Source organism: Pteronotus mesoamericanus, unplaced genomic scaffold (assembly GCF_021234165.1).
Source record: "Pteronotus mesoamericanus isolate MK-2021 breed Mesoamerican mustached bat unplaced genomic scaffold, CSHL_Meso_final contig_130, whole genome shotgun sequence".
Lineage (NCBI taxonomy): Eukaryota > Metazoa > Chordata > Mammalia > Chiroptera > Mormoopidae > Pteronotus > Pteronotus mesoamericanus.
Genome location: NW_026555060.1, coordinates 1108849 through 1136294, shown reverse-complemented (window position 1 = coordinate 1136294; position 27446 = coordinate 1108849). Strand labels below are relative to the sequence as shown.

The window sequence follows — 27446 nt, the reverse complement described above, 5'->3', positions numbered from 1 at the left end:
CTGGCCTCAGGATTCAGTGCCACATAAATTATTTATAAACCATCCATCTGGCTTTTCCAAGAACCCTGAACCTTCTTTCTTTCTTCGTTAAGCTATCACTCTTTCTAGCAGAAGAATGTTCAAAACTCGGCTCTGGTTTCTGGCTGTGAGACTAGTTGTTGAATTTGTAGAGATTTCCCATCTTCTACCATCTTCATCTGGCAAGGGAACTGAAGCCAAAAAGCCATTAAGATGCCAATCTTATCAACAAATTCCCTTCTCTCTTTTATGTATCCAAAATGTTTATTTAATCACTGTCAGTGAGTGGAAACATCTAGCCTCAAATCTTATTCACGTCATCAAGTGTCATTTGGGAAGATTTCTATAAATAAGAAAAACTTTAGAATCCAATACTTCAGTTAAATGCTGTACTTTCAAGGCAGAATTATCAGCTTTAAGGGGATGTTCTGACGCTCCAATTCAAAGTAATTCTTGTCTGGCTATAGTTGCAAAATGCCTGTGAAATTTTAGAAGTTCCTGAAGTTCTAGGCATTTCAGTAGTACTGATAATCTGTTCTAGCAACTGAGAGAGAATAAAGACAGAAAATGATGATCTGCTTTTATACATACAAGTAAAAAGCTCTAGGGTGCCCTCCTTAGATTTTTAAAATCAGTGAATTCTTAAATAAATGGCACCAATGCCACAAAAAAGGCACAAATAAGTACAAAAAAAGAATGTACATAATAAATTGGACATTTCTTCTAAATATTGTCTTTGAAGTGTCACAGAACCATTTTATAGATAAGCTGGGTGTTACCGATAAAGCAAAAATCATTTTATTTCTTTAGTAACTAAACTCTCTGGGTCCAGGGAAATAACCACATTAGAATAAATACTGCTCGTATGCAAATACTGTCATAGTAAGGTTTTCAGACATCTCAGTAAAATCCTTTAAGTTCCTAAAACTAATTAGTGGGTGGCAGCTCAATTTATAAATCCCATGATATATTTCAATTGCAGTAAGATACCATCAAATATTACAAAAAGAAATACTGTGGTTTTGTTTTTTCCTTAAACAAAGCTTAGATGTATAGTGTATGTTCTCAATTAAATTTCATTTTATTTTTACAAGGTTCATATAAAAGTCTTCCAAGTATAAAATTCTATTAATTTCTTCACTAATGCCAAAAAAACCTGAATATTAAAAGTACCACTTTTATTCCCCAACTTTCAATGGCTTAATTCCCAAAAATATATTTACTTTTTAACTTATATGTTTTTCTTCTTTGATGCTAAGAATGTCTCATAAATATACGTTAATAATTTCAAAAATCGCCCTGGCTGGTATGGCTCAGTGGATAGAGTGCCAGCCTGCAAATCAAAAGGTTGCCAGTTCGATTCGTAGTCTAGGGCACATACCTGGTTTGCAGGCCAGGTCTCCAGTAGGCAACCACACATTAATGTTTCTCTCCCTCTCTTTCTCCCTCCCTTCCCCTCTCTAAAAATAAATAAAATAAAATCTTAAAAAAAAAAAGAACCTTTAAAAAAATAATTTCATAAATCACTAGTGAATTGTCTTTTTTTAAAAAAAAATAGCATAATCAGCATAACTAAATAGGCTACTGAGAGAGGCAATTTATCGTAGTGGTTAAAGTGCAGTCTCTAAAATTCTATAGCTCTCTATTAAAGCCGAGGCTCTGGCACTGAAGAGTGGCATGACCTAGGCAAATTACTAATCTTTCTGCCTCAGCTTCCTTGTCTGTCTTAAAATGGGATAATAATAGTACCTACATCATGAGGCTGTAAATATGGAATAAAATAATCCATGTAGAAAGGATAGCAGAGTGCTAAACACATAATTAGTGTTTCATAAATATTAGTTGCTGTTATCATTTTTTCCCCTGAAGATGATAAATCTATGCTTTGTATGTCATTGTAACAGGAGACAAGAATTTCCCAAAACTCATATTCAGAAATAAAATAACATAAAGGCTAAAGTGGATTGAGGTATCACTATATTGTGATATTAGATTGCTAACTAGATCCTAGAACAGACAGCACCCCAAAACTCACCTACAATGAGGCTTCTACCCTAACTTAGAATCTTCTGGGAAACAGAAAGGCTACTTACTGTTCACTGCAACCCACTCATTTAGATCTTCTCCCTCAGGAAGCATCACAGCCATGCGGAGATTGCCACTGCCGAGTGTGGCTTCTGCATGCTTTAAGAGCTCGTATTGGTGAGAACCCTCCGGTATGTTCTTCTTTGGTTTAAATGTTTTAGAGGAGCGACTACCACTATGAAGAGAGAAGACAGGCATTTCAATATTTAAGGCATAACTTTCAACAGAGTCAAGTACACTATATCACTGAATAAAATAACACAGAGGTGATCCTAAATGTCCACAAATAAACAACCCTAACTTGTATTGGCTATATTAAATCCCAGCATTATAATTGCTGTAACTGGATTTGCTGTACTGGATTTGATATCCAAGACTCCTATAAACCTTCTCCTATAGGTTGTAATTTATAAAAACAGAAAATTACTTTTTTCATAACCTAGCTATTTTATTCCCTTTCACCCCTTAAGTCTCTCATCTTATAGAAATAATTTGTTTCCTTCATATACAAAGCATAAAGATACAATTTTATATCAATAAAACACAATAATCTAAGAGCAAGGAAGAAAAGCTACATGTTCTTCTATCCAGTTATAGGAAGCATCAGCAATCCTAATCCAGAATTCTAGGTATACAGATAAGTAACTAGACATTAATAACTGGTTTGCTCAAATGTCAGATGTATTTTTAAATGGATTAAATGAAACTAGTTTTAGAATAATTTTTAAAGTTTTAAGAGACAGATTCTCCGTTAATGCTGGCAAGTTCTTATCAAATTGTACTATATCATAGTCATCCCTTTTTAATATGCCCTTTCCCTCTCCATATGAAAAGGAACAGAAGGTAAAGAATTAAGAGTCTTGGTTAGAATTCCATAAAGTTTAATGTTACTAAATTCATACCACCAAAACATTTAGGCATTTGAACATATGAATACAAAAGTGTAGTTTTGAAAAGGGTAGATAAACAAAAGTTAAACTTTCCAAGCTTTCTATAGCTTTTCACTTATTACCTTCTCCAAAACTCAACCCCAAGATCTCTTCCTTGTTCCCCAACATAAAGTGGTAGTTTTCAACCCTGGCTGATTTTATAATCACCTGAGGAGCTTTTAGAAAGTTTTGAGGACCTGAGACAAACTAAGAATCTACCAGTCAACCCAAATATCTAATTAATGACAGGTATTTTTCCCTGTAAGTTAATGGCATTCTCATTTAAAAGTGAATCTCTGCTCAGGCGTTTAAGAGTAAACTGATGCTCTTGCTCTAACACTAAGAGCCAAGATATCTCTTTAAAAACACTGATCAAATGATGTTACCCCTCTGCTTAAAACTCAGTGGTTTTCCATTGCATTAAGAGTAAATCCAAAAGTCAAACATCAGACACCATCAGGCTCTGGATCCTGACTGTGTGGAAACTCTTCTTCAGTTTAATCAGATACCACATTAAACATCAAAATTCTCTCCCAGCATAGAGGATCATTATCATCACAGAGCTTGAGTGAGGCTTATTTCATTTTCCTGCTTTTTTACCCTAGAAAAATTTAGTGTAAGAAACAAATTTCACCAAAATTTTTTACAAAATGACATTTTACTAATTTATGTGTGATTAATTAAAAAAAAAAGCTCTCTTAACAAATCTGACACGTGACTTCAGGCAGGGTGTAAATTCAGTACACTCCCTAGAACTGGCCCACAGCTCACAAATGCAGCAGCTGAAGAGGGGACAAGCTGCTCTGTAAAGAGCTGGCAGACTACGTGAGAACTACAAAGACATCCGCTGTGCCTGCACTGGGGAGGACAGAGCCTCACCTGCCCGCCCCCCGCCCCCCGCAGCCATTTACTTATTGAACCACTCTGCCCTGAGGTTTTAGGCTTCCAAATATTTTCTTGATCAAGGACCCATCCAGAATCAGTTCCCACAAAGCTAAATAAATCTACCTCATAAGACTTTATGGTTGGATAAAAAGAAAAAAAATAAATTTGAATTCAGTTTTGTAAAGGCTAGCTTGGACACTTATCAGCTATGTTATCTCAGGCAAATTACCCAACTTTCTTGACCCTATTTTTTTTTAACAGCAAAAGCCTAATAAAAATATTGATAACAAAACATCAACACAATCTGTATCATAGAACTGCAAAATGAGAAAATAATATTCGTGAAAAAAACTTTTAAAACTGTAAAATGCTGTGCAAATGTTAATATTTTCATTATCCTTTCTTTTCCTGAACCAGAATGACTTGGTAAAAACAAATGGTAGTACAGTGTCCAAAGCTTTCTTTCAATGTCCATTCCGACCTTCATCTCCTAACAGTGGACGCAGAAAGATAAAACCTTCCGAAACAAGTGCTTTTACACATCAAGTTCAAAATAGAATTTTTAAAAAATGTTCGTCTTGTTTTTTGTTGCTATACCTATATCAAAATTCAGGTGATCTCAGAATAACTGTGGGGCTAGATTGGAAAACCAAGAAAACAAGGTTCTAGTCCTCATTTTGCATTTTCTTCTTATTTACATAGGAAACCACAAAATGTCATCTGGGCTTCAATTTCTTTGGTTTTGAAAGTCTGGAAAATAACTTTTTACAAAAGGGTATAATTTAGAGATGAGATAATGTTTATAAAATGGTTTTAGTTCCCTGTGGACTTTCGACTCCCTTCCTGTTCCTCATTTCTATGTACATTCATACTTCCAAAATGCTTTCAAGTTCTCCAGCTAATTTTGTTTTCTGGCTCTTCTGTTTTATTTAGGCAGAATAACCTAATCATTTCAATACTCTATATTTTTTAATTTTTTTTTAAAAACTATATTCAGCTTTTTCTTCACCTGCTACCTAAAACTTCTACCAGTACCCACCCTACCCTAAAAGAGGCACTCGATACTGCTCCTGATTTCTAGATCAAAAGGCCAACTGACAGAGTACTCTAATTCAAAAGCACAAACACCAAAGCATGAACACAAAAGTCTTCATCAATGAATGCAAGCTCTTAAGCAACAATGTATGGCCAAATACATATGTTTCACATGGCATTTTAAGGTATTTGATACAAATATTCAAAAACATTTTGATAACAGAGAGGATGCTGCCCTTCTACCCACCCATCTCAGAAGAAATCTGTGTATCAAGGGGAATCTCAGAAGAAATATCTTGCATATCCTTCCAGAGTCTATGCCTACACAAGCGTAAGAATGTTTCTGTTTTTACACAATCGTTGCATACTAAATATACTAAATATTGTTTTTCACTTTAAGGTAGAAGCAGATCTACTTATTCTTTTTAAAGATTGAATAGTATTGCCTTATACAGATATATCTGTGTGTGTGTGTCTATTTTTTTTTTAACTAGTCATCCACTGATAAACACTTAGGTGGTTTCTAGTCATTTGTTACCAGAAACAATGCTGCAGTAAATATCCTTGTGCATAAGCATATATAAAGGATAAACTCCTGGAAGTAAAACTTTTGTGCTAAAGGGCATGTACATTTTTAAATTTTATATAAGGCCTATTTTTATCCCCAAATAAACTGTACCCTTGTACAATTCCATTAGCAATGTATGAAAGTAGCTATATACCTTTTTGGTTTTAGAAAATAGGAATACAGCCCTGGCTGGTGTGGCTCAGTGGACTGAGCGCCAGCTTGTGAACCAAAGGCTCACTGGCTGGATTCCCAGTCAGGGCACACGCCTGGGTTGTGGGATGGGTCCCCAGTAGGGTGCCTAAGAGAAGCAACCACACATGGATGTTTCTCGCTCTTTCTCCTTCCCGTCCTCTCTCTCTAAAAATGAATATATAAAAATCTTTAAAAAAAATAAACAAAAAAACAGGAATACAATTGTTAATTTTGCTTGAATAGCTCCCAACACAATATCATCATTACATGAGAATTTACAGCTTTTTGATTAGAATGTGAATGATATATTACACATGAGGGGTGATGTATTGATAATTCATAGTATTACCCTGAGGTTTTTTCAGATTTGTTTTCCCGAGTGCTCTTACTCATATTTGAAGGCCAATTAATTTCTAGAGCAAGACAGGGTGGCTGAGCCCTAAGGGAAAACTCTGAGCACTCATCCCTTATAATTACCCATCCAATTTGAGCTAACATTTGTAAATTTCAACAGCATCATTTATTTCCTCTTTGAAACCCTAAAAAACAGATCAGGCCCTGTAGTGACACCTACGTTAACTCCCATATGCCAGTTCTTCCCCTCTCAACACTATCGCATCCATCATTACCCTTACTTTTAATCCTTTATTTTCAATCCAACTATCAACGAAGTTGGTATTTTCTAAATTGGAGGAGAGAATCTTAAAGCTGAAGGAACTGGGGGGTGGGGAAGATTTATAGAGAACTCAAAAACGGGCAGTAGTAGGAGTAAGTAAAATAGATATCTATATTTTGACACTGAAGAACATGTCAATATATTTAAAATTAAAAACGAATTAACATTAATTTATTTGAGTCAATAGTCCTATTCCTTCAAGGTTAAGCAAATTAATCCGACCACACAGCTAAATGGCAGAAGTGGGATTCAACAACAGGCTATTTTCTTGAACAAGTTACTTAATATTACCAAGCCTCAGCTTCCTCATTGACAAAGTAGAAATAATAGCTACCTTACCACTGAACACTGTGATAAGAACTCGGCTAATATTAGTTCTTTTTGCTCCACCATTGGTACCAACCTGTCATAAACATCAGTAGCTCCTTCCATAGGTCTAAAATCCAATATTAGAGATAACGTACTTCATAAATACTTACTAATTGATAGTTCTAGTCAACTTCAGGCTGAAAACTCCTCATCAGGACAGTAATGATGATGATTAACATAAACTAATATTTACGGCAGGCTTTATGCTCAGAAGTATTTTACATGCAGTATCTCATTTAGTCTTCATAACTCTATGATGTACATGCTATTATTTTCTGAGTAACTAAACTGAGGCTTCAAGTATGAAGTCTGTCCAGAAGGTATCCAGCCATGTAATGAAAAATAGACATTTACTGAAGGTACAGGATACAAGAACTATAGTACATGGGACAATGACATCTTGGTCCCGTTCAAAGTAGGCACCTTAGGACCTCACACCATTCTCCCATTCACCATCAGCTGCCCCAGCGTAGTTTCCTGACTCTCACTATTGGTCTAAAAATCTCTTCCCTTTCAAAGGTGATTTTAGTTTTAGTAAAAGCCAGGAGTCTCAGGGCGCAAAATCTGGCTGAAGGGGGATAAGTCGCCTGGGATGTTCAGATGCCAAAATTTGAGGCAGATAACTTTGCTCTACTCAGTCATTTTGAATGCATTGGCCACACAGTACACATGCTCAATGGTGTCTACCGCCCCCACTGACTAGTGCAGTGAAGTCATCATTTGTTCACACATGCGCATTCCAGTCCACTCTCCTTGGCTGCCAGTTTACATCGATATTGCTCTCATATTAACAATGGCTAGACTTTTTCTGGACAGACCTTAATAATTTGCTCAAGATTAGAAAAGTAGTGAATTTAGGAGCCAAAATTTAAATCTAGAATTTAAATCTTTAAAGCTCACACTCGCCTGTGTGGCTCAGTTGGTTGGAGCATCCTGCCACAAACTGAAAGGTCATGGACTCCATTCCTGGTCAGGGCACATGCCTAGGTTGCATGACCCAGTCATGGCACGTATGAAAGGCAACTGATCAAAGGTACTCACTCTCTCACATGGATGTTTCTCTCCCTCTCTCCTCCCTCCCTTCCCCTCTAAAATCAATAAGCATATCCTCAGGTGAGGATAAAAAAAGAAAATCTAAAGCCCATTCTTTTATCCACTCCCCAACACTACATGATGATTACCTTTATCTTCTATCAAATTATTTGTAATAATTTTCCCTCTATAGGACTACAGTTTAATCAAGTCACTTATGAAACACCACAAGTCTAATTTATACTGAGTTATTAGTAGGCACATTTTAAAAAAATCTTCAAGCTACCTAATTCCATTTCCTCTCCTCACACCTCATCTAGATGAATTTTTAGTACTACCATTAACGTAAAATAAAATTACACTAGAGAGCAAATCCCCTCAAAGGTTGCCAAACACACTTATGCTTTTAGAAAGGTAATTATACACCAGAAAACATGTTAAAAATTACTGAAATCAAGTAGAATGTATTCTACAAAAATAATAAAGCTAAAAACTGCAAGTACCTAAAAGAAAATCTTTTCTCTTTCTTTTTATTGAATTTACTGGGGTGACATTGGTTAATAAAATTATATAGGTTTTAAGTGTACAATTCTATAATACAGCACTTGTATATTGTATTGGGTGTTCATTACCCAAAGTCAAGTCTCCTTCCATCACCATTTATTCCCACTTTACCTCTACTACCTGCTCCCATCCCACTTTCCCTCTGGTAATCACCACCCTGTTCTCAAAAAGACAATCTTGGTTCAAGAAAGTTAGCAATCTGAATAAACATATCTTACATTTCTGCCTAATATCCCCTTTAAATCATTATTTTTATTAGTGGTGCTGTTGCTGTTATTGTTTATGATAGGAGAGTAAAAAATCCTCCATATTCCTGGAAAGCAAGGCAGAAGGTTGTCAGCAGATCAGAAACTGAGGAATTATGGTAAGATTAAAACAAGGAAAGTGTAAGGAGCCTCTGGGACAACTTCAAGTGTTCCAACATTCACTTTATAGGGGTGCCAGAAGGAGGGAAAAAGAAGCAAGAAATTGGAAATCTATTTGAAAAAAAAAGAAAGAAAACACACCTATTGAAATGGCTACAATCTACAAAACTGACAATACCGAATGCTGATGAGGATGCAGACTCACTCATTGCTGAAAGGAATGCAAAAGTAAAATTGAACAGCCATTCTGGGAGATAGTTTGGCATTCATTACAAAGCTAAAAATATTATTGCCATACAATCCAGCAATCCTACTCTTAGGTATTTACTTAATTGATTTGAAAACCTATGTCCACAAAAAAAACCCAGCTGTGAATGTTTATATCAACTTTAATCATGCCTTCAATAGATGAATGAATAAACAAACTGTGGTACATCCATAAAGTGGAACCTTATGTTCAATAATAAAAAGAAATGAGCTATTGAGTCACCAAAAAAAAAAAAAAAAAAAAACCCCACAAAAAACCCAAACAAACCATGAATAAGCCTTAACTGAATACTGCTAAGTGAAAGAAGTCAGTCTTTAAAGTCTACATAGTGTATGACTCCAAATACATGACATTCTGGAAAAATTATAGAGACAGTAAAATGGTCAATGCTTGCCAGGGAGAGAATCAGTTGGAAGGGAGGGGAAATGACTAAGTATATTCCCCCAAAAACTGAAAAATATGTCCAAAAACAATTTGTATAGTAATGTGCATAGCACCATTATTCATAGAGTCAAAAAGTAGAAACAACCCAAAAATCCATAAACTGAAGCATGGATAAATAAAATATGGTATGTCTATACACTGGAATATTACTCAGCCATAAAAAGGAATGGAATACTGACACATGCTATAACACAGGTGAATATTAATAATATTATGATAAGTGAAGAGAACCAAGATACAAAATATGTAGTATCACATATTAAGTGATTCCATTTATATGAAATGTCAGGAAAGGCAAATTCATGGAGACAGAAAGTAGACTAGTGGTTTCCAGGAGCTGGAGAAGAACTGAAGAATGACTACTAATGATCCAGGGTTTCTTTGAGGGGCAATAAACATGTTCTAGAATTGTCATGATGGTGGCACAACTCTGTGACTATACTAAATCCACTAAAGTGTACACTTTAAAGGATGAATTTTATGGTATGTAAATTTTTACAGTATAGCTCAATTAAATTTTTTTTCAAATCTTTACTATTCAAAAAATAAATAGCCTCACAATAATGCACCTTACACCTCTATAAGTCAGTTTTTTTACCCACTTATTCACTTTTGCATTCTTTCATCCAACTAGCATATTCTGACAACAGTTCTACATTCTAAGTAGTTGTCCTAAGCCCTGGAAGTTCACAGCACTAAACAAGAGAGATAAGATCTCTACTCTCATGGTAGGGAGAGGAGGCAAAATAAATAAATAAATAAACCAACAACGAAACTCTAAGGGTTCCCACAAGTCTTACAAGCAGGGGAACAATGGGCAGTGGCAGCTCACCCGAGGCTCACCCCCTGAACACTGTTCCCAAGGCCCCCTTTCCTCTGACTTCCCACTGAGCCAAAGCAACTCCACTTAGGCTCTCTCCTGTTGCTTCTTCTATCCTAGGCCCTTCCTTGTTTCACTGTCCCCACTTTAATAAACATACTCTCCAAATCAATCAATCAATATAAACCAAAATAAAAAAAAACAACACTACTGAGTACAGGTAAGCGCCATGATGAAAGTAACAGAATGATGTGACAAATAATGTGATGTGACAAGGCAGTATATTAGATTAGGTGGTTAGAGAAGGCCTCCCCAGTGCCAGAAAGGCAAGAAGGAGCCAATATGTGAAGGTTTGGAGAAGAAGGAAGAGTCATCCGGACTTACGGGATATAGTGCGAAAGCAAGTTTCTTAGGAGTAGAGGTTAAAAGGTAACTGTGACTTAGGGCATCATGAATCATTGAAATAGTGGTATAAGAAAAAAATCAGAAAGGCTGGTAGAACCATATTACCTAAGATTTTAGAGGCCGAAGTATGGAATTTAGATTATCATTTTAAGAAAAAATGGGAATCCATTGGGGATTTTATTAAAAACCAAAAGTAGTAACATGACTCAGTGTTTTTAAAAAAAGATTATTCTAGTTGTCATGTAGAGAATGGATGGGGAGGATGGCAAAGGAGGAAACAGATAAGCCAGTTAGGAAACTACTACAAAGAGAGAATGATGGCTTGGATTCACAGAGGTGAAAAGATGAAGACAGATTCCAGTATTTATTTGTAGGCAGCACTGGCAGGACTCACTATTGGATGTCATGATTTGTGGAGAGTGGTAAAGAAGAAACAAGGATGATGTCTAGGTTTTTAGTCTTAAGTACGTAGAAAATGGACTCTTTAATTGAGATCGGCATGGGGACATGGGTTTTGAACACATTAACTTGTTGAAACCTATCAGACATCCAAACAGATATGTTAGATAGGAAGTTATACATACAGGCCTCAAGTACAGAGGAGAGATTACACTGAAGAAGGCTAATAATGTTGGTATCCTCACTGGTTAGCACAGTGCTAAATGGTACACTAGTATATTATTAAAATAAGTATTTTATAAGCTATAAGAAGTCCTATAGTAAAGAAAATTGTGTATGGCTTAGCTCAGGGTTTCCCAAACATCTTTAGTTATGGAAGCTTTTCTTCCACATTTTAACATCTTGCTCTTTAACCATATTAGGGAATTCTGCTCTAATACGTCAAACTGCTAACTGCGTTGCCTCTCAATTTACAGTATGTTCATTATACTTCAATTTTATAAAGTGTAACTCAGTGACTTCATACAAGAACAGGAAGAAGGTTAGCCAATTCCCTGTTTATTTAATACCACATAAAGTTTTATAATCTAATCTTTAGAAAATAATAAAGCACTTCACATGCAAAGGCCAATTAGTTTCTACACCTGTGATGTTACCTGAGCCATTATCTCAGCTACAGATGAAGGCACTCAAGTTTAATTACTCCTCTCCAATCACTCTCTGAGCTTTTGAGTCAGGTATAGCCAGTAGTTTCCTTTGCCCAGCACTAAATTCATTATTACAGACAGTAAACAGGTACTGAAACCACAGGAGATTTTAGTAAGTGCCCATAGTCAAATGCCTGCGTGATTTCCATGCAACAGCGTAACTCCAATTTCAAAATCCTATCAATGGGCTGGATTGTTAAAAGGAGGAAACCAAAGCCTGCATATGCAGAGCTCAGAATGAACATGAACCTGGCAACTGAATTGGCAGGAATTACAAATATACTGATATTTCAACCAAGAAACATCTAGAGAGCTTAAACATCACTTCTTTTATACAAATTTTTCCTAACCTTTCATGAAAACCTGTCCATCCTCTCATGTGTCTTACTATAGCTTGAAGCACCTGTAACACCTTATGTGTATATTTATGTGTTTATTAAATGAGAGGCTGTGCCTGTCATCTTCATTTTTGTAACTCCACTCCCTAATATAATATGGCGGCTGACATATAGTAGAGGAAAAGGTACAGGACTTGGAATAAAGACTCAGTTTCAGATCCTGTCATTGTAAATTACTAGTTATGAAATCTTGGACAAATTATACAACTTCTCTAAGCTTACAATTAAAAAATTGGAAACATCACCAATTTCGCAGGACCATTATGAAAATTAAATGAACACATTTAAAGTATCTTAATTCTGAGGTAGCTGTCACACAACAAATGTGCAATATATGAAATTATAACTTAAAAAGGTATAATGAATGACTACACATATATGCACTTTTATATGCATGGATATGTATGAAGCACCAATCCACACTTTATTCCCGTCTTAGTTCCTTCAGGCTGCTAAAACAAAAATACCAAACTGAGTAGCTTATAAACAACCAGAAATTTACTTCTCACAGTTTGAAGATGCTAGAAATCTAACATCACGGTTCCAGCATTGTTGGGTACTAATAAATGCTCTCATCCAGGAAACTGGCCACTTCTCACTCTACCCTCAAATCCTCATTTGATGGAAGGGGCTATGAAAATTTGAAACTCTATAGGGTCTTTTTTTATAAGGATGCTAACTCCAATCACAAGGGTGGAGCGCTCATGACCTAATCACTTCCCCAAGGCTCCACCTCCTAATACCAACCACATGGGGCATAATGATTTCAACATATGAATTTGGGGGGAGGGACACATCCAGACAACAACATTTCTCCTACCACAATTCTACTAATCCATAAAGGGTCAACTTAAAACATTACATCCTCATGTTTATTTGTTTACATTTTACTTTCTCTCTCTTACTGGACTATTTACTCAAGAATATGAACCATGTCTTAGTCAATCTTGACCTGCAGTACCTAACACAGAACCTGGGACATAACAGATGTCTAATAAGTGTTTACTATCTTAAATAATGATATTGAAAGAGAGGAAAAATCTTGCTATTATTCCAAGAACTGTTGTTCTCAATATTAAAAGAAGGAATTGATTCCTCATCTTTATTCAGTATAACAAATCTAAAAGATTTTAACTGCAGCAATAGAAGTTAACAGATGAACTGGGGATACTTCCTAACCCTGACATTAAAAATTTCATTTTCAATTTTAGGTCCTTTACAGCCCTGCCCTACTTAAACCTTCACTATGGGAGGAAAAAAAAAAAAAGTCAACCCAAGTCATCCTAGCAATTCTAGGCAAGCCTACTCCTCCCATTGTGGAAGGGAGAGAAAGAGAAGAGGTAACTTTTATATTTTTAATAATTAATGTGCACTTCCTTGTTGTAATAGAATTACTTTTTTCCTTCAAACTAAAAGAGCAGAATTTCCTCTGACATTTAATCCAAAACCACAGCCCATTATAAAGGGTGCAATGAAAGATCAAGCCTGCAGCCTTGGCAGTAATTGGAACAACTTTTATATCAGATACAGATGTCAACACTGGGGCAAAGATTCACCTACAATTCCTATAATCCATTATTTGCCTGCAAACATGAAGCAGTAACATAATACACATCCAATGTCATCAGTGACATAGCATTTTTGTGGTCTAAATGCTTTGAAATTAAATTCTTACAATAAAGCAAGCCTGACCAGAAAAAACAAAAAACAAACACAAAGTTAAAATGAGATGGAGACTACTCTTTATTTCATACACTTTTAACTGAAAATTCTTTTTTCACTGGATGTCTAGTCATCCCTAGACAATTAATTAAGGGATCATTTTCCTCAAGCAGCTTCCCTCATAGCCTAACCTGGATTAAGGACACCTTCTCTGTGTTCACACAGGACACTCTCATGTGTCTCTATTTTGCAATGTTCCATGAGTCTCCCAAAGGCAAACCTGTTTCTAAGTCATCCCTGCATCTCCTGAACCCAGTGGAAGGCCTAGGTCAAAACAGATCTGCAATGTTTGTTGAGCTAAACTGATAAGGGACTCCAGGTAAAAATGGTAGATAAAGCAAATATTCTGGCAATATTTGCTAAATTTATATTCTCAGCTTACACAAGTAGGCCCAGTTACAGTAGATACAAGAGCAAAGTACATACTATATATGGACGTAGTATACATCTTATGTTTAAACTAACAGTTTAGTAGTACAATTGAACAAATGGAGTCATCCAAGCATATAATTACAGTACAAGACTGTAGAATTGGATTTACCATGACACTAGCATTTTAAACTTCATGGATTCTCAATGGCAGGATCCCTTCCAAGGTACTAGCAGGAATGCTAACAATGTGTTCCCATGGTCATGTTTTCATAAAAACTGCAAAAGTAAGCTAACTGCAATTAGTTAGGACTGCTGTCTCTGACTTTCCCCAGCCATCACATTTCCTCCTTGGTTAATGTGGTATTTTGGGTATTTGGATAAAGGGAAGATGCGCAGGAGATATATTTACTTTAGGTTTTACAGGTATATGTAGTTCATAATCACTTCCACATATGATTAGATAGATCATTGCTAATCTAAATATAGGAATGAATGACTTCCAAGAATATTCCCACCACCCAAGCACTGCCTTATCTGATATCATTTACACTAGTATGCAGGACTGGAGTCATCTATATATGAGTTCCATAGCCTATTGGCACAGATATACGAAGACTGTACTTCATATATGAATGAGACTTAGTAGAGATTACCCCAAATTTGGGACCCATCTTAAAATATTACATGACATTACCAATAAATAAGTTGTAAATCTGAAACCTTTCTAAACTGTCAATAATAATAAACACATTCTCATTATCCATGTTAGAGGAAAAGTAAATAATCTTTCTATTCTCTCTACAGAAAACAGTAACCCTATTTTATAAATATTAACATAAAGAATTATCAAAAAGTATGCAGCCAAAATGTAAATAAATAAGAATTGAGATATCAGGCAGTTAACTAATAAAAATGTTATTTTTCTATATTTTGTGATGTTCACTGACTTTGCCTTCCAAAAATTATAAATTGTGATTTTTTTTTTTTTTGCTCTAGTTGGTATAGCTCAGTTGGATGAGAGTCAGCCACAAAAGTGAAAGGTCGCTAGTTCAATCCCCAGCCAGGGCACATGCCTGGGTTGCAGGGCCAGTCCTGGTTGCGGGCAAGCTAGCGGCAACTGATCATCGCTGTTTCTCTCACACATTGATGTTTCTCTCCCTCTCTCCCTCCCCCCCCCCTCTCTAAAAATAAATAAATAAAATATTTTTATTGTGATTTTTTTCTCAATATAAATATTTATTTTGCTACCTAGTTTTGTATTCATACCTTTTTATTTATTTTATCAAGGAGGGTCCCCAAATCTGGATTAGTCTCTATCCACTTGAAGGCTCATTAAAAATACTGAAAATGGAAAATTAGAAGTTATAGCCTGATATAACTGATTCTCTGTCTTCCCCACACAAACCTATTTAGGTGCTACCTCAGAGAAACTGTTCTTGACCAACCCCTCAAGAATTAACCATGCCTTCTTCCAGATACTATTATTTAATCCTAATACAATCAACTGGAAAAGTGACATTTCACATTATCTGAGATTCAGCAATGCTCCCCAATACCTGGAATGGGCTTTAGCTGTGGCCATTTAAAACTAAGAAAGAGTAACACAAATGAGTGAAAAACCATGTATATTACTAAATGCAAAAATTCTATTTTCTCTCCAGTTTCTTTTTGAACTAAGTAAAATGTAAACAACAGAACTGCCATTTTAGAAAAAGGAACAAATTTATTAAAGCTAGCAGGACTTCTCACACATACAATTGTATAAACTATTTACTGATAAAATGATAAAGAATGTCCTGAATGGTCATAATATAACTTACTCATGCTTAAATAATTTGACCTATAAATGCTCAAAAACAATAGCCATATCATAAACACATATTCTTCAGATTCACAAGCAACTGGACACTAATATTTACTCTCTGGAAAAAACTCAGCACCTTGAAATAATCCAGAAAGAAAAGACCCTGGCATAGCTCTCTATCAGACTTCATGAGAAAAGCAATAAATTCACTAAGAGCAATAACAAAAAACAGCTATGGAATGACATCCATAGGTCATGAGCCCTGACCAATGTGGTTCACTTGGTTAGAACTTGTTCCACAAACCTAAAGGTCACTGGTTAGACCCTTGGTCATGGCACATGCCTAGTTTGCAGGCTTCAAGTATGCCATATGCCTCCCAAGTGTGTTTATTATTTGCATTAATTTATCAGTTTAGTATCTGCATTAAAACATCAGAAAGATAACTAAGAAACAAATTCAATTGGGATTACGTATCTCATTTTGTAAAATCCCCCTTTACAGACTATAATCCCTGCTCATCTTGGAGAAAAGATGTATTTTCCTGGTAAGTCATTAGTAATTTTAAACTTACTACAGTAACTGTAAACACATTTACTAACAATTTTAAAAGTTATATTCTACCATTACTTTTCACATGACTGTTAATTTTTTAATTTCATTTATTATCAAAGAGTTCCATTCTAAATTTTAATGTAAAAGATACTATTTTCCTTTTTTAAAATAAAAGAGAAAAAGGTTGATGGCAATGGAAGCAAGCACCCTAACTTTGCCAAAGGACAGAAATTATTTGGAAGAATCTTTACTAGTAACTGTTTACTTGGTATTAATATAAAAAGCCCAAGAAGCTTTCATGATTATTATTCTTAGTACAGCAACAGTGGTGGGGATGCAGGGAAATGCCACTTTCATTTGCTGCTGTTGGAACACAATTTACATTGACAGGTGGAATACATGTGCCAGGTATATGCCAATGATCCTTGAAAGAAGGGTAAAAAAAAATATCTACAAAATTGTGAAGTAGGCATCCAATAAATAGGTGTCCCCAAATTTTCTGTGCACAGGAGCGCTATTCCCATTTCCCCAGAAGTCTCTGGAAGGGGAAAATTAGAGCAGAATGAAAAGAATCACTCATATCTCCACCTACCACTGTGAAAACACTTGAAAATGCCACTGATTTGTTAAAACAAACAAACAAACACCAAACTGCATGTAATACATACACTGGCACTATACTAGGTGACAGAAATTTTAAAATAGTTTTGAAACTGCTGCATCAGCAAAGAGGTCACATGTTCTGATGAGAAAGAAAGGCCTAAAAACTGGCCAGTAAAATATCTTTGGTAAGGGCTACAAATAAGGACTGCAGAGGACACTGAAATGGTATCTTAACAAACTGGGAAGGGCGCACAAGTTAGGGAGAGAGTTGGCTCCAGAGTTAAAGAAATGAAGGCAGGGAAGAGAAGAGCAGTCCAACCAGAGTAACAGGAACAGCATTTACAAAGGCAGAGAGATGTGGGAGAAATATATACATGTTGAAAGAAATGCAAATAAAATGGCTGAGCTCTGTGGGAGATGACAAGGCAGGAGGGCGGGTGCAGATGAGGCTGGAATGGTAAGCAAACACCCTACCATGGAAGCTCCCTATGCCTTGGGATTTTACCAACCACTTCCAGCCCCATTCCAATATCTACCTGAAAAGCCCAAGTGAACTGCAGAAAGAAAGCAGGCCAGAGTCAAACAGGGCAGAACCCCAAAATCCATCCAACAGACGCAGCCCCTTCCAAAAAATACAGAGACACACATCTGCAAAATTCCTGCAGTTCTGAATATATGAACATACCAGATAAACCTTATAACTTTTATAAATACCAAATACAACTATTTCACACCTATACCAAAGATGTTTATGTATAATGCAACATCAATAACCTTGAAAAATATATTAAAAATAGATAAAAAGTCTTGAACCTTCATTAGCAAGTGGACTTAAAACTAATGAGTTAAAAGCAATTATTGAGGAGCATATGCATGTCACATGCTAGTTTGATTTTTAGATACTTGAAGGCAGAGACCACATCTTATTTATTTCTAAACCCCATCTTTCTCCGCCCAACCCTAGCACCTAACATTTCACTTCATACACAGGAGATATCCAATAAATATTTATTGTATTGTATTGTATATTAATAGCAAGTATTTGTAAGACAGCTAAATTCAATATGGACTGTGAAAAGTGTTCACATAATGGGCTTGGGAATTTCATGAGCAAGGACAATAGTAGTGTTTGGACAGACTTGCTGGTTTATGAAAATTTCCATAACCATTCTCTCATTCAATTCTCATATGGGCCCACTGCAATAGGCATTCCTTTCCCCAGTAGACAAAGGAAACAGAGATTAAGAATTTAAGTGATATGCTTAAGGTCACATAGCTGTGGCACACCAAAAACTCTGAAACCCAAGTCTTCCCACTCATAGGCCACTATTCCTTCTACAACAACCTTCAACCAAAAATATATCTATATATTGAGGACATATTTACCAAACAATATACTAACAAGTCAGGAAATAGAATACTGAACAAACCCCATGAAACTTACCATCGGGGAAGGAGGGAGACACCTTAAATAATAATTATGAATAATTACAAGTATGCAAAGACAATCAGGTCACCTAACCTCCTTCAGGGTTGCTAATGAAAAAAATATTCACTGCCACATGTTAAAGGTGGCAAAGGCAGACTTTACTGAGGAACAATGAGATCGCTATTGGGACCACTGCAATGGAATTCTCCAGTGAGGGGGAGAGAGACAGGAGCCAAGTCTAAATACTGCATGGACAAGTGGGGATTTATAGCCAAGGAGTGGGGTGAGGAGGTGAGAGACGAAAGATTACTAAGAGGAAACACTGGGGGTGAGGGAGGGTTCTGGCTAAAGTGACCTAACAGAATTCTGGCTGAAGAAAGGCCAGGGTAATCAGACATCCACACCCTAGGGAATGGTGGAGGACGAAGAAGCTGATCAGATATGGAGGGTGGGAGGGTTCCGGTTAAACTGACCTGACAGGGTTCTTGCTAAAACTAGACTTTACAAGGAAGTGCGTAAATAGGCCTAAAAAAAGGTCCGAGAGCCTGACAAAAGTTCGGTCAACCAAAGAATCTTCGTCAGAGCCTCACGAGTCTCAAGGACAGAAGTAGCGTTACATTGAATTCCAAGGATTTTTCTTCTTTATCTTATTTTGAATCATTTAACTCAATATGCAGGCATTCATCCACTTACTATTGTCTAAAGCTTTTCAAACTTGAAGGTGTTTTTCATGTAGGGATTTCATTAAAATGCATTTTAATTCAAAGACTGAGGCCTGAAATCCTGCATTTCTAACAGGCTCCTATGTGATGCTGAAGTTCCATACTTTAAGCGTCTAAAGCAGACTTCTCAAGAGTTATGGTTACGTACAGACACTGATTTTCTCAGTTCTGACGGCAGACTTCACCACAGGACGAAGAGCAGCTTTTCTTCCCAATGATGCTATGTAAAATGACATTGGTACTTTTTTCTATATGTTGAATGACATTTTTAAAAAAGGAAGAAAAGGTAGCCCTGACTGGTGTGACTCAGTGGGTTGGGCATTGGCCTGTAAACCAAAAGGTTGCCAGTCTGAATCTGGTCGGGGACATGCCTGGGTTGTGGGCCAGGTTCCCAGCAGGGGGCATGAAAGAGCCAACACCACAGTGATGCTTCTCTCCCTCTTTCCCCCTCCCTATAAATAAATTTTAAAAAATCTTTTAAAAATAAGGTATATCTCTAGAACCTAAAGTTATCACAAGACAATACAGTCCTAACACCTTACAAATGTGTTCCTACTTGAGCAAAAGCTAAAATCAACACAGTTCACTTGGGGCATATTTTGTCCTCAAATGTCTCGCCACTTAGAATTACACTTTTTGGTATAGTTTTGCTCTACCTATAATTTGGAAAAAAAATTTACTTCAATTCTTGATAACTTGCCACTTCCCAAATTAAAAACTGACAATGATGACAAAGGATTATTAAAGTGTTAAAGAGTCTGACCGATAAAACCCTTTTGGGAGTCCTTAACAAGAGGCTGGAGACACAAGCATCAGTCCCCAAAATGATGCTGCACTCTGGTTAAGAGACTTCAGTTTTGACAAATTGGTTTGTTGTTCACTGACTCAAAAGTGCAATATTTATGAGTTAAAAATAAGAACACCAGCTGAACATTTGGCAGGGTGTAGGGAAAGATTAGGGACACTGAAATCAGGCATGTGGGAGTAAAAAAATCATACCCAAAGAAAGTTTTTAAACAAAGAGCTATTTCAGTAGATAAATCTAGTGCTGCAGGGTGCTATCGAACAAACAGATTCTCTAAAGAGCGGGAAGGTCATGCTAGGACTCTGTGTGGAACATGATCTGGCCCAAGATACCAGAAAAGTTGCCATTAAAGACTTTTACCCACACTGCCTCTACTTAATTATTCTATGTTTACACTGAATACTAAGAAAGTATTTATGTTAAACCATTATCTATTTCTACAAAGAAAAACACAAAAAACATTCTAATACCAAATACAACTATCGAACTATTCTCATAAAATTTCAGTTTGAGAATAACAAAAGGACTTAGGCAGAGAGATAAAATGATAGTAGCAATAAAAATAATTCAACCTTTCATTACAAATAATAATGATAAGGCTACTTGGCTATGAGATACCTAGACTAATTACCCAAATAACATTTGCTTACCTTCCAACTCCTGCTCTGTGTGTGTGTGTGTGTGTGTGTGTGTGTGTGTGTGTGTGTGTGTTTCAAAATACTCAGAAAATCAAAGTAGCACTAATACACATGATAATAAACCCACGGAAACTGGCTATGATTTAAGTAATCAGGAATAATGAATATTTATAAAAACTAGTAAAAGCTACTAGCAATCATCACACTGTTGAGTTATTGATAAAGAACTACATATCACTGCTGCAAATAATTACAACTTATTGAGCTAGGCCTTTTACATTCAGCATCTCTAATCCTCCCAACGTCTCTGAGGTACTGGCCCTAAAAATAGGAAAAATTAGATTACTGTCACACTAATACCATACACAGTAAAGTCACTGGCTATTTCATCTTTAACATGGCTGAAGCAGGGGTCCACACACGTTCAGGGGAATAGCAATGGTGGCTATTCAAGAGCCATAGGGGGAGTAGTCAGGTAACGTTAGGAAAATGTAATCAGAAGTATGAGCAAGTAAGGGTATTGAGGATAATTGAAGCCAAGTGTCTCACTAACAAAAAAAAAGATATGTAAAGGGAAAAGGCTAGAATGACCCTGTGCTACTGGTTCAGAACTGCAGTTATTGGTGTAAACTTATTCAATACACATGGACAGATGTATGTGGGTATGTTCTAGCACTGTCCAATGAGATAATACTTGGTCGACAGCCACTCAAAATGATGTTGCAGAAGTGTATCTATTGCCATAAAAAATGTACAAGTAAAAAACTTGGTCTATATACAATAGGAATCTATTTGTATATTTTTAAATGTATACAAACAAAAATGCAACAGAAAAGTTTAGAAAGTTACATCACAAAACACAAATAGTAGTTATCTCTGGCCCTGGCTTGTGTGGCTCAGTGGATTGAGTGCTGGCCTGAGAACCAAAGGGTCATCTGTTCAATTCCCAGTGTAGGGCACATGCCTGGGTTGGAGGCCAGGTCCCCAGTAGGGGGCGCACAAGATGCAACCACACATTGATGTTTCCCTTTCTCCCTCCCTTCCCTTCTCTAAAAATAAATAAAATCTTTAAAAAATAGTTATCTCTGAAGGTGTGATTATGAGTAATTTTTTTATTTTCTTCATTTTCTTATCAGTATTTCATGATTTCTCCAACATGTGTATCGTTTTTACACTAAAAAAAATGGAAGTAAAAATTAATTTTAAAGTATTATCTAAATTTGTAGGTTTCTATTTTCTCTTCCACCTAAATTCTTGGTCATAGCAGTATGAGATATTAATACCTAGTAACATAACGCGTCTCCTATTGTAAAAACAAAACCTATCTGAAAATCACCTTTTAATAAAATTTTATCTATTATAAATAAGGCAATATGAGGCAAGATCTCTGTATCTAAATTGCCAGGGTTCAAATCCCATTTATACTACTGACTGGCTACATAGTTTTGGGCATATTATTTAACCTCTCTTTGCCAGTTTCTTTATCTGTAAAATGGAGTATCTGCTATGCCTGGTTAGTACTTAGCTAGTTATTTATTATTTTCTTCTTCTTCTCCTCCTTTTCTTCTTCTTCTTCTTCTTCTTCTTCTTCTCCTCTACAGGTGAAGATTCCTCATCATCATCATCATCATCTTATTCTTTTACAGGTGAAGATGATAAAGCACTAAAATCATATGCCCGAAAACAACAATGCTGGGAAGGGGTGGGGTGAGGTGCGGTGGGGTGGGGGTAGTGAGACAGAGGCAAAGGAAGGAAAGAAAAGAGAGGTTGGAGAGAGACAGAAAGACAAGAGACAGTCATACAATGAAATCCTGGATCTCCTTTGCTAAATTGCTATCCTTTTGAAAAGACAAACGGAAGTTACCGGTATGCAGCATAATGCTCAATAAATATTTCCTTCCTTTCTTCCCTGTGGCACTCTGTTTCTTCCTATACAGAAACAGAACTAGTTTATATTCATTCACATCCCTAAACCACCTTTCCTACAGACTTGCATTTTAAAGTTAACTATTATTTGTTTTAACTCTGTTCTAAGTTAAATGTCTCTGTGGAATTCCATCAATCAGAAGGGACTTAACAATTTTAAAATGCTAGAAACATCGAGAACATCAGAACCCTTTTTGAATGATTGTTAATAACTCAATTTGGACCTGGCCGGTGTCTCGGTAGATTGAGTGCCAGCCTGAAAACTGAGGGGTCGCTGGTTCGATCCCTCGTGGGGGAGCATGACTGGGTTGCAGGCCAAAGGCAATGGATCAGTGTATCTCCCACACGTCATGTTTATTCCTCCCTCCCTTCCTCTCTCTTTGAACGTAAATAAATAAAATCTAAAAAAAAAAAAAAATGAACTCACTCTGATCTAAATTTTCCTGTATTTTATATGCATAAAATGTCAGGAGATGAAAAACTCGAAGTCAAAAGACCTGTGTTTAGATTCTATCCATGCCAATGATTAGGCCAGTAACCTGAAATTGGTGATTTTTGCCACTTTAGCAAAAAACAAAACAAAACAAAAAACAGGTGAGTAAACTATGTGACTGCAAGATTCCATCTAGCTTCAAAATTCAATCGCCTCTTGGACAAACCTGAAAATGGAGAATTCACAAGCAATTTTTCATGCCTCCATGTCTCCCCTGAGTACAATCTCCCTTTCCCCTTTCCCTTTTAGAGAACTCTTGCTATAATTTCCATTAATACCCATTACTTCTTTCATGAAACCTTCCCTCTAGCCCAAATAGAATAAATTCCTCCTTATTCTCTGGACCCATGAATATTACAGTCTATTACAGATGACTATTTACAAACTATCTACTATCTCCAGAGCCTCACATTTTGCACAATGCCAAGCACACGGCAGGTGCCAAGGAAGTGTTTAAAAAGTTTAGCCTACAACCCTGACTACCAGTCATGGTATAGTTCAGTTGGTTGAGCATCATCCCACAAAGCAACAAGTTGCTGTTTCAATTCCCAGTCAGGGAACATATGCCTGAGTTGCAGGTTCAGTTCCTGGTGGGGCTCGTACAAGAGGCAACTGATCCTGTTTCTCTCTTTCTCCCTCCCTTGCCCTCTCTCTAAAAAAATAAATAAATACAATCTTTTAAAAATAAATAAAAATTTGAGTCTACAAAGTTAAATTAGGTTCCTTTGAAGTTTTCCTATGCAAAGTTTCCCTATGCACCGTCTGGGAGTTTACAGTTTAATTTGAAGATACACAGAAGCCAATTCGCAGCACAACCAAAGCTTTGTCCCAGTCAGATCCCTTATTCGGTGCAAATTTATTCTGAGCATTTCTACAAAAACTACACAAAGAAATCACTGCAGCAGATTATCTGGACACTCTCTAGGGATTACCTAATCTACCTTACCTCCCTATTCAAAAAAACCTCTTCATCCTGCTCTACTTTGTTCCATGGCATTTAAGATCTCCTACTATACTATATAATTTACTGATGTTCAGTGTTTACAGTTGCTTAACGTAAGCTTCACTAATGCAGGGATTTTTATCCATTTTGTTCACAAATGATAGCCAATGCCTATATCAGTGCCTGGCACAATACATGATTTTTTTTTTTTTAACTAAAATTCTTTTCTTCTGTCTTAAAGCTGTCATGAGTTATGAGTCATCACCTTTATAATCTTATCTCACATTGCCCTTATTTCCTTGGGTCCACCCATTTACATAGAAGCTTCCAAGAACTGGAGGAAAATATTTGTTATTTCATTCCTAAATTACAACTCTTATTTTCTCTGCTCACCTGTTGGTACAGAAATAATATCCAGGAAACTATACCAAATAACAAACAGATGAAATAATCAAACTTTGTTCTTTACCTTCTGATAATTATTTCTATCTACAAAGTCTTCACTTCAGATTTTAAACTAATGGTGGACAGAAACCCAAACCAAAAATAGTGGATTATTCTTTTGACACACAAGCTAAAGATGTTGGGAATATATTAACAGTTACAGGTTACCTGATTGAAATACTATGCCCCAAATAGTACAAACCTCTAATGTGCTATATAAGTTATGGCAAGATCTTTGTTAGGTAGCTAATATGCTCAGGAGAAATGAACTTATCCATTCCATTTGTGTAGCTATTAAATATTAAGCCATGCAAAAATAAGATACTATAGTATTTGTATTCAGAAAATACTAACAAAACCTTGTCTATGCCCTAGTTTCCACCAAATATGGTCCTTCCCTGCTTCAACCAATTTAACTATGAGTTCCAAGAAACACAAGCCCAGCAGCAGCAGTCATGGACATCATCTACATTACTATTTTGAAGACAGCTTTCAAGTTCATGAAGAAATCAAACATAAGCAATGTAATAGACTCAAGATGAGAAGCTTTAAGCTGAGATGCCTAGATATGTTGATTCAAACTAAAATACAAAACAAAGACTTTCATGAAGTCACCCAGTCCTCTCATCTATCACCACCTATCTGACAAACTCAACTTCTAGGATGAGCCTTAAAAAAAGGCTTCACCACCTCAAATGTGTTAGGCAGGATGACAAAAGCCAGATCCCCTATGCATGTTAGAAATAATAGCAAGTCTGCCCGCAGGTTAGCCTTCTCAGGGGTCTCTCCTTCTCAGGGGTCTCTCAGTTTTGCTTAAACACCCGAAAAAGAATTAATATTCTAGATATGAGCATTTGAAAGTAAGGGTTAAATTCTAAGGATTCAGGTGTCAAGGTGATGACTAAAAATTAGGGGAGGTGGGGAAAGGAGAGCATCAGAACAGAAAATAATCATTAAATGCTCTTTTCTCTACATCAGTGAAGGAGTATATGGAGTGGGTTTAAATCTCCGAGTTTTTATTAGCTTTCTAACCACTGATTAAACATAAGTGAATCACAACGAAGCCTTCAAAAGTCTAATTCCTCAGAGTTCAAGGTCCTGTTTTCCGAGGATGTAAGGCTTGTGTGCTGCCTCCATACCCCCACCTTGCCATCCCATCTTTCTGCTCATACCCCAACCCCCAACACGTCTGTAATAAACGATAAGGGAAATGACAACCAGCACTAAACGTGATGTGACGTTGTTATTTACAAATGATTTGCAAAACAACTTCCCAGTGGACCTAATCAACCCAGTGCACACTACCCAGGCCCTATTTGGTGGTTGTCTGAAAAGATAAAACCCATGTTCTTTAGGGAAGCAAGGAGCTGCTCCAGATCCCAAGATCCCAGGCTGTCACCAGTGGATCCCGACCCGTACACAGCCTCGTTAAGTAGGTTACATTTACAGGACTTGTCACCCCAACTGCTCACTCCTAAAATCCAAGGGGGCAGCGAGTACAACGCTCAGTTTTCTGTACTTCGGGCCCAGGAAAAAAAGCAATGGGCAGGGGAGACTGAGACGGGAGCCCCGGTACCCGTCGGATATGGGTCGTGCAGGCAGTAGGAGGTATTTATTCAGAGCTGGCAAGTAAACAAACCCAAGAGCATCGCGGAGGGACAGGCTGGGGTGATGGATAAATGCACCAGGGTGTCTCGGGACTTGGGGTCCAGGGAGACAGAGCCTCCTTGGAGGCTGGACGGTTCCACGCGTGCTCGAAGCGGGCCGGGGAGGCGGCAGCGGTGGTGGCAGGAAGGCAGCGCGAGCGCTCGGGGCAGGTTCCCCGAGGCCTGCTCGGTGAGAACGCCCGGATCGGGCAGCGCGGGGCCAGGTGGGCCGGGGCCCACGGCCCGGGTCGCCTGAACAAAGCCGGTGCGCGCAGGGCCTGGCTACTCACAACAAGAAGCTCATGTCGGCAGCAGCGTGGGCTGAGGGCTCGGGCGGTGGCGAGGACTCGGGGCGGCGGCTGAAGCGTTAGCCAGGGAAGAGGAGAAAGGAGAAGACGACGAGGAGGTGGAGGAGGACAGCAGCGGCTGTTCTGGGTCTGCAACTTGCTCGGCTTCACTAGTTCCAATGGCAGGCAGAGGGGGCGGAAGTGGGAAGCACACGGCTTGAATCTCTCAAGGGGAGGGGAAGGAAAGGGAGGCGGGGAAAAGGCCGCTCGCTGGTCCCTGGAGAACTGCCACTGCGGCCGCCGCAGTGCAACCCTTGGCCTCCTCCTTCCAAGCCCCCAGCGGCCCCCACCCCTCGAACTCTCGCGAGAGCGACGCACGCCCACTCTGGCCCGCGGGCTGTGGCTCTGGGTCCTTCGGTTCTGGACACCTTTGTAGCTTCGAAGCAGAACCCGCGAGTATGCTAAAGCTTCCAGACCGATGAGGCCTGGCCACATCGGCCAGGAAGGAAGTGGGCTTCCACACCAGGATGTGAGGGTTCTGCAGTGAGGGATTGATTGCCACCAGAATTTTGCCCAGCGAACAATGATGAGTGCTCAGTAAACGATGATGGAAGGTTATGGAGTCTATCTGCTACTACATAAAAACAGGAGGAAATTCCTCTTGTTAGAATGGTTTGGGTGTGGTTCTGCCAGAAGAGAGGAAAGGATCTAAATGGGTTTTCAAGTCCCTGTTGTTTTATAGGCATATTTTAAAATCCTGAACTAGGAGATAGTCAGGCTCCATCACTGTCTGAACAGGAAAGCTAGGCTGCCATCAGCAGCTGGGAAAACGGGAAAACTGCTGTGGTGACATATTCGAGGTATGTGGATGTGGAGCATTTTTTAATAGATTGTAAAGAC

At 37.5% G+C, this 27446-nt stretch overlaps 1 protein-coding gene across 1 annotated transcript in view; it reads right to left on the bottom strand.

The window, feature by feature from the left end:
* The window catches only part of MOB1B (MOB kinase activator 1B), a 37024-nt gene extending 10183 nt beyond the window's left edge, over positions 1 to 26841 (bottom strand). Inside the window, exons 1-2 of the mRNA XM_054591406.1 lie at positions 26550 to 26841; positions 2112 to 2278 (exon numbers count right to left, since the gene is read on the bottom strand). Of these exons, the coding sequence (XP_054447381.1) occupies positions 2112 to 2278; positions 26550 to 26563 (181 nt within the window). The 5' untranslated portion in view covers positions 26564 to 26841. The remainder of the gene's footprint in view (positions 1 to 2111; positions 2279 to 26549) is intronic.
* Positions 26842 to 27446: the final 605 nt, after the last annotated feature.